Genomic DNA, 15,065 nt, shown 5'->3' with positions numbered 1-15,065 from the left:
AGTTCCCCTTATTCCCCAGGTTGAATACCTGGGTTCAAGCAACAAATATTTATCAGTCCAAACAATCTCTTCAGCCTTTTGCATCTGACGGGCGGTTTCCAAATACATGCATTTACAGGTATGTTATCCCATGCAGGATAAAAGTAGAGATCTGGCAACTATTTGTTCAATTTAAGCGGGTGAGGCAGTCAAAAAAGCAGATTGCTCTTGCACAAAAATTTACATGAAAGGACCGAGTTCTGTGAGCTGATGGCCTGGCTGGGCCAAGTTAAATAGATCACTGACAAAACTTCCACTTTACAGAGGTGCAAAGACCCAATAAATCTCTGCCATCCAACGGAAAACAATAGTTATGTATTATTTATAGCTAGATATAATGTCAAAATGGCACTAAGAAGCAGTTTTGGCATATGGTGGCAGAGGGCACAGCGCCAGTCTAAATCTGATGCTCTTGTTTTAGTTTTTGTTTTTATTATCATCATGCCAAAGACTATCCAGTTGGAATCCCAATTACTCAGGAAACCAACCTACTGTATTTGATATACATACAAAAATAAAACAAGCATCCTGAAGGTACTAGGTTATGAGGTTTTATACAAATCATAAATTCTTTAAATAAATAATGCTCTAACTTGTTTTCATTTGCTAGAAGATTGGTTTTTGGTAAGGAGAAACATCTAACAACTTGAGGAAGTATTTAAGAATGTGAGATAAATTCCACTGATAATTACAATTTCAAGTGTGATAACTGGTTGTATTTTTTCCACCAGAGTAAAAGGTACAAGTGAACTACAAGAGAAAAGGAAATATGGATTATATTCTGCCGCTCACAGCTTTTCACACAGTCTTGGACATCTATGACAAGTAGTTGGGTTGAAACATTCAAAGGAAAGATCTTGGCAGAAAAAGTCGCCCACTGTTACTTGAATCTTGGGGATTACAACACAGTGACTGGACGAAGTTGTTCCAATTGGTTTTCCAATGCAATCCGTTCTTGATGAACCTCCTGATTTGTACAAAACAGAGAAGAAAACAAAAAGCAAAGGGGTCATTTCCTGGGTTCATCCCTACTTCATCAGATATTAAACAGAAACTCGTAAGTGGACCCCAAAACACTGAAGTCCCACATGACTCAAGGACAAGTAGACTGTAAGGCATCATATTTAAAGCTGGTGATCAGACCAAGGCGGCTTCACAATTTGTCATCTCTCAACTCCCTTCTGAAGATGAGGAAGTGAAATTGACTGACACCACCCCCGCCTTAATCTCACCAGCAGTTTTAATAGGATTAGTGACTGGCAGAAGATGATGTTAAAAATCAACAGACAGACTGGGAGAGAGCAGAAAAGCAAAAGTAGACTGCTACTACTGAGAGGGAAGCCAGCAGGACTCAATTTCTAGCTTCAATCTCTCGTTCCTAATCCAGCACCACACTCCACAGGTCTGACGGATGAGCAAATGCGCTGACTATCTGCCAAAATCTCATCTTGGCTCCTGCACAAAATACAACTTAAGGTGTGACTGCATGGCTAATGGCAGGGAGAAAGAAAGAGAGGATCATCCATCTGCTATTTGGGAATTCAAACTTTCAGCCCTAAAACAGATTTATTGGCAGGAAGAGAGGGGGACACGTAAAGGCATTCTTAAGTACAATCAGTCGAGATGGGAAAGACCTCTGTATAAAGGCTCAATTCTGAGATGCCCCAGAAGAACCAACATATTAACAGTCCAAACAGAACTCAACAAGCGTTTGTTCACCCTCCCCTCCTACCCAGCCATCCAACAGTTCTTTGAGTATCTATCTACTATGGGCCAGATTCTGCTCTAGGTATGATAGTACCAGCAAAGAACAAGACAGATCAGACCAATGCCCTCACAGGGCTTGCACTCAAATGGCTAGAGAAAGACAATAAAGAACAAGATACCTTCAAAAGGAAAGAAATAACATGACGTAATAGAGGAATCTGGAAGAAAGGTGGAGTGGGTGGTCAAGAAAGGCTTCACAGAGGTGACGCTATCTGACCAGAGACTTGAATGAACTGAAGGGTGAGCCATATGAAGACATGGGGGAAGGATCCTTAGGGAGACAAAATGGCAACTATAAAGGCCCCAAAGTGGGGCGGGACAAGCTTGCTGTGTTCGGTAACAGAAAGGCCTGTGTGACCAGAGGAGAGGGAGCAAGGAAGGCACTGGCAGGAGCTGTAGTCTGAGAGTTAGGCAGAGACCTTGTGGACAGAGTAAAGAGCATGGACATCATTCACAGTACAGGGGGATAGCACTGTGGGTTTTGAACCAGGGAATGCATGTAGCTTAACTTAGAATTCAAAATATTCACTCCAGCTACTGTGTAGATAGTGGATTGGACAGCAGGGCAAAAGCACAGGCAGGAGTAGTTGCAAGGTTACTGCATGGACCGAGGTGAGAAATGAAATGGCTTTGATCAGGGTAGCAGCCATAAAGATGGGGAAAACTGGATGAATTCTGGATACATTTTGAATTTAGAACTGATAGGACTTGCTGATAATGTAGGAAAGAAGGAAGGGGATTTGGGATTGAGCAAGTGGGTAGCTAGTAGTGGTATTAATTGAGAACAAGGTTAGATGAGAAATCAGCATTTCAAAGGGAAGGTTGGGAAGGAAGCGTCTGACATGTGTACTGGATGTATTAAGAGAGAATGGTGAGTAAGCAGTTGTGATAGTACGTCCAGGGACCAGAATTAAGAGAAGGAGAGCTGGAGACATAAATTTAGGATCACCAGCCCATGGATGATCTTCAAAGCCTTGAGACTGTATAATACCATCTAGCAAAAGAATACAGACAGGTTGAAGGTAAAGATGCAACTGGACACACATACCACACTCATTCCCTACTGGAACCCCACCAAGACAATAAAAAGAAGTTTTGGAAGTCACAGACGCACGCACAAGAACAAGTGATACAAATAAAATTTGTAAGCTGGAAGGCCAACAGATGACTTAGCAAATCCAAGAAAAATAAATGTGGGCATTCCACGGCTGCATGGTGGGGTCCTTCCATAAGGTGACCCAAACACCCCTCTGTTCAAGGGATTCTGCATCTGTAAACTGAGTCAGTCCAGAATGGACTGAGAGGCTGGGACTAAAGCTCCATTTTGATGGTTCTTCAGATTTCTGTTCACTAGGGCTGGTACGTTTCCACTCCTACAAATCAAGTACAGAAAACTGAAATGCAAGCTAAGCATAGGCACAAAACAAGAAGCAACCTGATTTTACAAAGAAGAATCCCTGAAAGACTCAAACTGGCAGCACCAGATTCCTGCGTAGGTGCAAGTGAAGTGAGGAGGAGGACCGCCTATGTAAGTGCTGGTTCCAAGCCTGCTTCGCAAACAGTTAGCTCCCTACAGCATTCCAGCTACCAGGCCACAACCTTAAGATTTATTTCTTGCAAAGGGACAACATAAGGCCTCTTGACTAGCAGTACAAAGACCCAGTTGAGGACAAGATACTGGACTGGAACTAGGGAGAATAAATGAATGAATATCCAGGATACAGAGACCCAGAGCCCTCTCTCTCCAATGAACCAAGTCTTTCCCTCCATGTAGGAGACCAGAAAAAGTCTCTTCTCTGGAAACTCCAATCAGATTAAACAGAAAGAGCCAATGATACTGCCTTAGGAGGCTCCCCAACTATGCAGCCCAACCAGACTGAAGACTGAAGCTCAAAGTTGACAAGCCTCACAACATGCTATGTGTTTCCAGTGAGCATTTTCATCCTCCTCCTAAATATAAGCAAAGGACCATCAGATACTGAAGGAAAGCATCTAATGAGAAATAGCTAATAAAACAGAAAAGCAAGTATTCAGGAAGAAGAAAACTACTACCATTAATAAAAGATATTACAATAATGAAATGAAAATAGGATACCTTTATTTTTTTTTAACATTTATTTTTGAGAGACAGAGTGAAAGCAGAGGAGGGGCAGAGAGAGAGGCACAGAATCCAAAGCAGGCTCCAGGCTCTGAGCTGTTGGCACAGAGCCCGGTGCAGGGCTTGAACCCACGAACCCCACGAACTGTGAGATCATAACCAGAGTAAAGTCGGACGCTTAACCAAGTGAGCCAGCCAGGTGCCCCAAGAATAGGATACCTTTAAAGAGACAGAGTACAAAAACTGAACTCTTGTTATTAAACAACAGACTGAATATTTAAAATTAAGTAAGTTTCCAGAAATGGACAAAGAGACAAAAATAAATAAGAACAGAAAGAAAACAGATGAGAAAATATGAGAAAATTAGAGGACCAAGCTAAGAGTTCCAATGTCTGAAAAATACCAGCAAGCGAGAAGAGAGAAAACGGACAGGGGAGTGGGATGAAAACACATGGAGGAAATGTGCAACAATAACAAAAACCAAGAAAACTCCCAGAACTGAAGAATATGGGTTTCCAAATCAAAAGGGCTTACCGAGTACAGAGAACAAGTAGACAAAAATCATCTACACTTTCAAAGCAAAGTAAGAGGAAAGAAAAACAGCAAATAAAACACAAAACAAAAACAGGGTCACATATAAAGATTCATAAAACAGAGTGAAGTCTGACATTTAAAAAAATTATTTTTTATTACATGGTAAAAGTGACTTTTTTAGTGTACAGTTCTATAAATTTCAACACATGTATGTATTAGTGTAACTACCACCACAAACAGGGTACGTTACAGTTCCAACCAGAAAGCTCCCTGGTACTACTCCCTTATCTATAAACCCTCACCTTCATGCACAACCCCTGGCAACTACCAGTCTGTTTCCCAGCACCTATGGTTTTGTCTTTTCAAGAATGTCAAATACAAGGGAACAAGCAGTGTATAACCTTGACACTGGCTTGTCTCACTCAGCATAATGTCTGAGCTTCACCCAACTTGTGGTGTGTGTCACTACTTTTTAATGCTGAGTACTACTTCGTTGTATGAATGTACCACTCTTGATGCATTCATCCTTTGAAGTACATCTGGGCTGTTTCCAGGTTTGGGCCATCACATAAAACTGTTATGAACATTTGTGTACAGATTTTTGAGTGAACACAAGTTTTCAGTTCATTAAGGTGGATACCCAAGAGTAGAACTATTGGGTCACATGGTCGGTGTATATAAAACTTCATAAGAAACCTCCAAGGGTGCCTGGGTGGCTCAGTCGGTTAAGCATCTAACTTGGTTATGATCTCGCGGTTCGTGGTTCGTGAGCTCGAGCCCTATATCAGGCTCTGCACTGACAGCTCAGAGTCTGGAGCTTGCTTTGAATTCTGTGTCTCCCTCTCTCTCTGCCCTTCCCCCACTTGTTCGCTCACTCTCTCTCAAAAATAAAAAAACATAAAAAAAAGAAAAGAAAAACTGCCAAATGATTTTTCAGAGTACGGTACCATTTTGCATTCCCACCAGTGCATGAGAGTCCCAGTTGCCAGCACTTGGTATTGTCATGATTTTCTGTTTTAGCGATTCTAATATGTGTGTAGTGGTATGTGATCATGGTTTCAATTAGCGTTTCCCTACAGATAATGACACTGAGTATCTTCTCATATGTTTATCTGCTACCCTTATATCCTCTTTGGTGAAGTGTCTGTTCAAGTCCTTTGCCCATTTTTAAGTTGAGTTTTTGTAGTTTTGAGAGCTGTTATTGAGTTTGGAGTTCTTTAGATAATCTGGATACTATCAACTCCTTTGTCAAGCATGTGGATTGCAAATATTTTATCCCAGTCTGTAGCTTGTCTCTTAACTCTCCTGACAGTCTTTAAGACAGAGCACAAGTTTTTAATTTTGATGAAGTACAATTTATTAATATTTTTCTGTTCTAGATTATGTTTTTGGCATCATTTCTAATACCAGGTCATGAAGATTTTTCTCTATGTTTTCTTCCAAAAAATTTTATGTCTTTATGTTTTATGTTTCCATCCATAACCCACTTCATGTTCATCTTTGTAGAAGAACTGAAGTTTTGATCAAGGTTCGTTTTTTTCCCCAAAGGGAAAGGACCCATTGTTAGAAGACAATTGTTGAAAAAACTATCCCCTTTCTTAATGAATTGATTTTGCACCTTTGTCAAAGATTGAATGGCTATATTCATGTAGTCTACTTTATGACCCTCTAACCTGCTCCACTGATCTATGTATCAATCCCTCCACCAAGGCCATACTGTCTTGATTACCAAAGCCTGATACTAAAGTGATTCCTGGGGCATATGTGTGGCTCAGTCAGTTAAACATCCAACTTCAGCTCAGGTCATGATCTCATGGTTTGTGGGATCGAGCTCTATGTTGGGCTCTGCACTGACAGCAGAAAGCCCGCTTCAGATCCTCTGTCTCCCTCTCTCTCTCTCTCTCTCCCAAAAATACAAAAACATTAACAACAAGTGATTCGTCCAACTTTGCTCTTCTTTTCCAACTTTGTTTCAGCTATTCCAGTTTCTTGCTCCTTACATACAAAGTATAGGATTAGCTGATCTACACCTACAAAAAGTCCTGCTGACATTTTGATTGGCATTGTAGTGAATCTATAGATCACTTTGGAGAAAAATGACAGCACTACTCTGTTAAGTCTTCCAATCCACAAAAAGCAAATGTGTCTCTCCATTTATTTAGGTCTTGGCACTTTATAGTTTCCAGTATTCAGATCCTATGTGTTTTTGATGAATTTGTACCTAAGTATTTCCTTTAGAGGAGGGGGGGGGCAAGATATTGTGAATGGTAGGGTTTTTCACATTTCTGTTGCCAATTACTTATTGCTTATGTATAAGAATATGATTGGTTTGTGTATGCTGACCTCGCATTCTGTAACTTAAGAAACTCAATGAGACAATGAAAATTTAAAAACCAATTCAGTTTGCAATAGTGTCACAAAATATTGGGAATAAATTTCACAAAACACATGTAATACCTGTACACTCAGAACTGCTAAGAAAAGTTTACAAGACGTAAATAATTAGAAAGATGTACTCTACCAGCAGATTGGCAGACTCAACACTGGATTTTGATCCTCCTTAAACTGATCTATATATTCAAACAAGTCTAATCATAATCCTAGCAGGCTATTTTGTAGCAAATGACACACTGATTCTAAAACTTATATGAAACAAAGGGTCCAGAATATCCACAGGAATCTTGAAAAAGAACAGGCTAAAAAAATACATGCTACCTGATTTTCTTACTCTAAAGCAACAGTGATCAAGATTGTGTGGTACTAGTATAAAGAATCAACAAATAGATTAATGCAACAGAATAAGAACCTAGAAATAAATCTATATTTATATGGTCATTAGACTTTTAACAAGGGAACCAAAGTAATCCACGGAGGAAAAGAAATGCTTTTCAACAAATGGTGCTAGATTAGATACTGACATGGGGAAAAATAAGCCTTGACCCTAATCTCAAACTATACACAAAACGTAATTCAAGGTATATAATAGACATTGGTGCAACCGCTAGGGAAAACACTATGAAAGTTTATCAAAAAATGCCAAAACTACCAGGAGTGACATCAGCATCATGGCTGTAAAAGACATGTCCCCCTTGCAACAACAATTTGGCACTCATTCATGGCAAAGTGTCTTTGTGGGAACTGTGGGACGCAGCACCGTACACTAAGAGATCCAGGAGGAGTCTCACCCAGCCACGCATTGGGTAATAGGCACACATGTTTGTCTGCTTGGTCCCAGCTCTGGACCCTGAGCTGGCCCATGAGCCAGCTCTAACCCCTCTTAGCCAGTCTGGGAGTCTCTGGAAAACTGTTTTAGACAATCATCCACAGATGACAGAGCCTTTGTAGAAGTTTAATTTTCCAGCAGGTAAGTTCTAGAACAATGCTAGAGGAAAAAAAGAGTTTGGATGCACTGGAGAGAAGGAACTGTTAGATTTTACTCACATCACCCTCCTCCATAAGGCAGCACAGTTTGGGGCCAAGAGAGATCTTCTCAGCCCATGATTTCTCCCTTGGGGGAAATAGGTGTGTGAGTACACACCCAGTTTCCCCAGCTATGTGGAACACTGCCAAAGAGGCTCAATTCTCTCTTGCCCCATTCAGAGTACTGAATTGTGAACAACATGACTGAGAGATGGAAAGTAGCTGGGAGAATGGCAGATAGGACCCTCAAAAGGCACTAAAGGAAACATGGATCCTACAAAATGTGTTGTGGGACTCCATCAAGAAGCCCACCCATGAGTCTCTGGGGATCCTCCAACTGCCCATATGGTACTTCCCAGCACACCTCTAGCCTTACTGACACACATACCCCTATCCTATAGCCAGACCCCTGTTCACACTCCCTAGGCAGCAAACTCTGGCAGGTGGCTAGCGAGCACATACAGAAAGGCTGTGCTGGCCCAAATCTGTGGGTCAGGGAGAGACCACAAAATTGAGCTTTAGCGCCACCTTTGAGAAAACAAAAGAGAGGCTGCTAGCACTTGACCTGGTGTTTTGTAGGATCAGGAGGAGACGGCATACAAGCTTAATAATTCTGCCATAAGAGGGAGCAAGAAATGTCAGGCAGATACATCCATAAAGGTCTAAGAAAGCCTCAGAATCCCTAGCAGGACTGATGAAACATATTTCTTTCCTGAAGGCAGTTTATAAAGACTGGAAGAAGGGACTGCTACTTCAAATATGAATACAGCAATGCAAAATTTCAAGGAACATGAAAAATCGAGGAAACCTGACACCACCAAAATATTGCAGCAATTTCCAGTAACCAATCCCAAAGACATGGAGATGTGTGGTTTACCTGATAAAGAATTTAAAATAGCTGTTTTAAGAAAACTCAGTGAGCTACAAGGAAACACAAAAAGACAAAATCAGGAAAACTACATTATACAAACAAAAGGAGAAGTTTAACAAAGAGAAATCATAAAAAAAGAACCAAACAGGAATTCTGGAGCTGAAGAATGAATGAAATGAAAATTGCAATAGAGAGTAAAAACATCAGAATGGATCAAACAGAAAAAAGAATCTATGAGACTGAAGACAGAAACTTTAAAATTGTACAGTCAGAAGAGGAAAAAAAAAAGAATCAACAAGAGTGAAGACAACAAACATTATAGGGTACCATCAAAAGAAATAACTTATGATTTGCTAGACTTCCAGAAGTTGAAAAGAGATGGGGACAGAAAGCTTACTTAAATAAATAAAGGCTGAGAACTTCCCCAAACTGGGGAGAGATATGGATCCCAGTTCACAAAGCTCATAGATCACCAGACTCAAAGAGATCCTCTTCAAGACTCATTATGATAAAACTATCAAATATCAAAGAAAGACCATCTTAAGAAGTCTGTAACTTACAAGTGAACCCACAAAAGGCTATCTCAGCAAGCACCTTACAGACAGGCCAGGCCAGAGTGGGATGAAAAGGTGCTGAAAGGAAAAAAAACTGCCAACCAAGAATACTCTATTTGGCAAAGTAATCCTTCAGAAATGAAGAAGAATTCAACATTTTCCCAGAAAAACAAAAGCTGAATGTGTTCATCAACACTAGACCAGTGTTGCCAAGAAAGGTAGAAAGGAGTCCTTCAAGCTGAAACGAAAGAATGCTAATCAGCAACATGAAAACATAAAAAAATTAAACATACTGGTAAAGATAAGAATAAAACTGGTAAGATTCAGAATCTTCTAATGCTGTAATATGAAGGGGTTAACCACTTAACTCTATTACAAGGTAAAAGGACAAAAGAATTAAAAATATCTGTAGCTACTTACAAATCAATGTGATACATCATACATTAACAAGAGGAAGGATAAAAACCATATGATTTTCTCAATAGATGCAAAAAACAGATTTGACAAAGGACAACATCCATTCATGATAAAAACTCCCAACAAAGTGGGTTTAGAGGGAACATACCTCAAAATAATAAAGGCGATATATGAAAAACCCACAGCTAACATCATACACAATGGTGACAAACTGAAAGCATTACCTCTAAGATCAGGAACAAGACAAGGATGTCTACTCTAGCCACTTTTATTCAACATAGTACTGGAAGTCTTAGCTGCATCACTCAGACAAAAAGAAATAAAAGGCATCCAAAGTGGTAAAAATGAAGCAAAACCGCCACTATTTGCAGATAAGTATACTATACATAGAAGACCCTAAAGACAACACCAAAAAAATGTTAGAATAAATGAATTCAGCAAAGTTTCAGAATACAAAATTGATATACAGAAATCTCTTGCATTTCTAAATATTAACAATGAGGTAGCAGAAAGAAAAATTAAGAAAACAACCCCAGTGACATTTGCATAAGAATAAAATACCTAGGAATGAAATTAGCCAAAGAGGTGAAAAACCTATACTCTGAAAACTATAAGACACTGATGAAAGAAATTGAAGATGACAAAAATAAATGGAGGGATATTCCATGCTCATGGATTGGGTGAACAAATATTGCTAAAATGTCCAAACTACCCAAAGCAATCTACAGATTCAATGCAATCTCTATCAAAATACCAACAGCATTAAAAAAAAATTTTTTTTTAACATTTATTTATTTTTGAGAGAGAGAGACAGCGTGAGCAGGGGAGGGGCAAAGAAAGAGGAAGACACAGAATTTGAAGCAGGTTCCAGGCTTTGAGCTGTCAGTACACAGCCTGATGCGGGGTTCAAATTCACAAACCGCGAGATTATGACCTGAGCTGAAGCTGGACGCTTAACTGACTAAGCCACCCAGGCGGCCCCCAACAGCATTTTTCAAAGAACTAGAACAAATAATCCAAAATTCATATGGAATCACAGAAGATCTTGAATAACAAAAGCAAACTTGAGAAAGAAGAACAAAGCCGGGGGTATCACAATCCCAGATTTCAAGATACACTACAAAACTGTAGTAATCAAAACAGTATGGTACAGGCACAAAAGCAGACACATAGATCAATGACCAGAATAGAGAGCCCCGAAATAAACGCATGCTTATACAGTCAATTAATTTATGACAAAGGAGGCAAGAATATCCACTGGGAAAACGTCTCTTCAATAAATGGTGTTGGGAAAACGGGACAGCTACATGCCAAAGAATGAAACTGGACCACTTTCTTACACTATACACAAAAATAAATTAAAAATGTACTAAGACCTCAATGTGGGACCTGAAACCATAAAATTCCTCAAAGAAAACATAGGCAGTAATCTCTTGGATATTAGCCTTAGCAACATTTATGGATATATCTCTGCAGACAAGGGAAACAAAAGCAAAAATAAACTATTAGGACTATATCAAAATAAAAAGTTTTTGCACAGCAAAGAAAACCATCAACAAGACAAAAAGGCAACCTACTGAGTAAGAGAGGATATTTGCAAATGATTTATCTGATGAGGGGTTAATATTCAAAATATATAAAGAACTTATACAACTCAATGCCAAACAAAACAAAATCCAATCCAATTAAAACAATGGACAGAGGACCTAAATAGACATTTTTTTAAAAAAGACATACAAATGACCATCAGACACATTAAAAGATGTTCAACACCACTAATCATCTGAGAAAAGCAAATCAAAACCACAATGAGATATCACCTTATACCTGTCAGAATGGCTACAATCAAAAAGAAAAAACAAGTGTTGCCGAAGACGTGAAGAAAAAGGAATGCTCACGCACTGTGAGAATGTAAACTGGTGCAGCCACTATGCAAAACAATATGAAGGTTCCTCAAAAAATGTAAAATTGTAAGTCAGAGAGAGACAAATACAGTTATGATTTTACTCTTATGTGGAACTTAAGAAATAAAATAGATGAGTATAGGGGAAGGGAAGAAAAATAAAGTAAGACAAAAACAGAAAGGCAAACCATAAGAGACTCTTAAATATAGAGAACTGAGGGTTGCTAGAGGGGAAATGGGTGGAGGGATGGGCTAAATGGGTGATGGGCCTTAAGGAGGGCACTTGTTGGGATGAGCACTGGGGGCTGTATGTAAGTGATGAAGCACTGGGTTCTACTCCTGAAACCAATATGACACTGTATGTTAACTAACTTGAATTTAAAATAAATGAATTAGGGGTGCCTGGGTGGCTCAGTCGGTTGAGCGACCAACTTCAGCTCAGGTCATGACCTCATGGTTTTTGAGTTCGAGCCCCGCGTCAGGTTCTGTGCTGACAGCTCAGAGCCTGGAGCCTGCTTCGGATTCTGTGTCTCCCTCTCTCTCTGCCCCTCCCCCACTTGTGCTCTGTCTCTATCTCAGAAATAAATAAACATTAATTAATTAATTAATTAAAATGAATGAATAAGAAATAGAACTACCATACAATCCAGTAATTCCAACATTCAATATTTACCCAAAGTAAATAAAAAACACTAATTTGAAAAGTTATATATGCACCCCTAAGTTTACTGCAGCATTATTTACAATAGCCAAGATATAGAAGCAACTCAAATGTCCATTGACAGATGAATGGATAAAGATGTAAGATACACACACACATACACACACACACACACACACACACACACACACACACACACAGAGGAATATTACACAGTCATAAAAAATGAATGAAATCCTGCCATTTGCAACATGGATGGACCTAGAGGGTATAATGCTAAGTGAAATAAGTCAGATAGAGAATGACAAATACCATATGATACTACTTATATGTGAAATCTAAAAAATAAAACAAATGAACAAACGAAAAAACAGATCCTTAAATACACAGAATAAACTGGTGGTTGCCAGAGAGGAGGTGAGTAGAAGGATGGGCAAAATAGGTGAAATGGGTTAAGAGGTACAAAATTCCAGTTATAAAATAAATAAGTCATGGAGATGAAAAGTACAGCACAGGCAATAGAGTCAATAATACTACAATAGCACTGTATGGGGCCAGATGGTGACTACACTTGTGGTGGTGAGTGCTGAGTAATATATAGAATTGTAAAATCACTATGCTATACACCTGAAACTAATATAACATTGTATGTCAGTTATACTTCAACTGCGCCTGGGTGGCTCAGTCAGTTGGGCGACCAACTTTGGCTCAGGTCATGATCTCGCAGTCTGTGAGTTCGCGCCCCACATCGGGCTCTGTGCTGACAGCTCAGAGCCTGGAGCCTGTTTCAGATTCTGTGTCTCCGTCTCTCTCTGACCCTCCCCCGTTCATGCTCTCTCTCTGTCTCAAAAATAAATCGACATTTAAAAAAAAATTAAAAAATAAAAAAAAAAAAAGCAAATCAGTATCTTATGTAGAAGCAGAGTGCCAAAGGTGCTGGAGATTTGGTGTTACTCCTCCTCTGCTTTGTCCTGTGGTAACTAAGTGACCGGGGGCCAGTCACACAGATTTCAAGGGCCTTTCTATGCCCATCTGTCAAAGGAGGGTGTCCAGGCTCCCTTAAAGCTCTGAAATTCTGATTTAGAATGCTAAAAATCAGGACCTAAGACATTAATAGCCACAACTTTAGAGAGACTAGCATCCAGTTAATACTTTAAGAAAATAAAGTGAGATAGTAACTTTTAACAGGAACCACAGGAAGAGTATCTCTATAATTAAGGCAATAAAAAAACTTTTTTTACAAAAATGCTACAGCTACAATAATTTGCTAATGGATACACAATATAAAAAGAAGTTGTGACATCAAAAATGCAAATGGGGAGAGTAAAAGGGTGGAGTCTTTATATGCAAAGTTAAGTTGTTATCAGCATAAAACAGACTGTTATAGCTGTGAGACATTTTATATAAGCCTCACAGTCATTGCAAAGCGAAAACTTATAGTAAATTCACAAAGATAAATAGAAGACAATCCAAGCATACCAATGGAGAAAAATCATCAATTCACAAAAGAAGGCAGTAAGTGAGGAAAAAGGAACTAGGAAACAGCCAGAAAAAAAATAAGATGGCATTAGTAAGTCCTTACCTATCAATAATTACTTTTAATGTAAATGAATTAAATCCTCCAATCAAAAGGTATAAAGTAGCTAAAAAACAAACCCAACTATATGTTATCTACAAGGGACTCACTTCAGCTTTATGGTCACACACAAGGCTCAAAGTGAAGGGATGAGAAAGGGTAATTCATGCAAATGAAAAACCCAGAGAGCAGGGTGGCTATACTTAAAATCAGACAAAACAGACTTTAAACCAAAAACCATAACAAGAGGCAAAGAAGGTCATTATTTAATGTTTAGGGGTTAATTCATCAAGAAAATATAACAATCGTAAATACATATGTACCCAACATCAGAGCACCTAAATATATTAAGCAAATAACAGATCTGAAGGGAGAAATCGATGCATATATCATCCAGACAGAAAATCAGTAAGGAAACGTTGAACTTGAGCTATACTTTAGACCAAATGGACCTAACAGACATATAAAGAACATTCTATCCAGCAGCAGCAGCAGCAGCAGAATACATATTCTTTTCAAGTGCCACTCTCCAGGATAGATCATGATAGGTCACAAAACAAGTCCTAGAAAACTTAAAAAGATTGAAATCATACCAAGTATTGTTTCTGATCACAATGTTATGAAACTAGAAATCAATTAACAGGAAGAAAGCTGGAAAATTCATAAATATGTGGAAATTAACACTCCTGAATAACCAATAAGTCAAAAAAGAAATCAAAAGTTATCTTGAAACAAATGAAAATGGAAATACAACATACGAAAAGAAATGACCAACAGATACATAAAAAGATGCCCAACATCAGCAATCACCAAGGAAATGTAAATCAAAACCACAATAGGAGATCCCCTCACACCTGTCAAAATGACTATTATCAAAAAGGTAAGAGATAAGTGTTGGCAAAAATGTGGAGAAAAGGGAATCCTTGTGCACTGTTGGCAGGACTGTAAATTGGCCACCATGGAAAAAACAGTATGGAGGTTCCTCAATATTAAAAGAACCATCATCTGATCCACCAATCCCACTTCTGGGTATCCAAATGAAAAAAAAAAAAAAAATCAGGATTTCTAAGGGGTATCTGCATGTTCACCACAGCGTTATTTACAATAGGCAAGATATGGGAACGTTAGGGTCTGTCTACAAATGAATGGATAAAGATGCAGTACATACATACAGTGGAGTCTTACTCAGCCATAAGAAAGAAGGAAACCCTACCCTTTGTGACAG

The 15,065-nt window shown here is 38.9% G+C and overlaps 1 protein-coding gene across 8 annotated transcripts in view; it reads right to left on the bottom strand.

Moving 5' to 3' along the window:
- Positions 1-733: 733 nt before the first annotated feature.
- REPS2 (RALBP1 associated Eps domain containing 2) overlaps positions 734-15,065 on the bottom strand; it is a 214,598-nt gene continuing 200,266 nt past the window's right edge. For all 8 annotated transcript variants that reach the window (XM_047844132.1, XM_047844135.1, XM_047844137.1 and 5 more), the window contains one exon: positions 734-1,006. In XM_047844132.1, coding sequence (XP_047700088.1) covers positions 938-1,006 — 69 coding nt within the window. In that variant the 3' untranslated portion in view covers positions 734-937. The remainder of the gene's footprint in view (positions 1,007-15,065) is intronic.

The sequence above is a fragment of the Prionailurus viverrinus genome, chromosome X, assembly GCF_022837055.1.
Source record: "Prionailurus viverrinus isolate Anna chromosome X, UM_Priviv_1.0, whole genome shotgun sequence".
NCBI lineage: Eukaryota > Metazoa > Chordata > Mammalia > Carnivora > Felidae > Prionailurus > Prionailurus viverrinus.
This window is presented reverse-complemented; position numbering and strand designations above follow the sequence as displayed.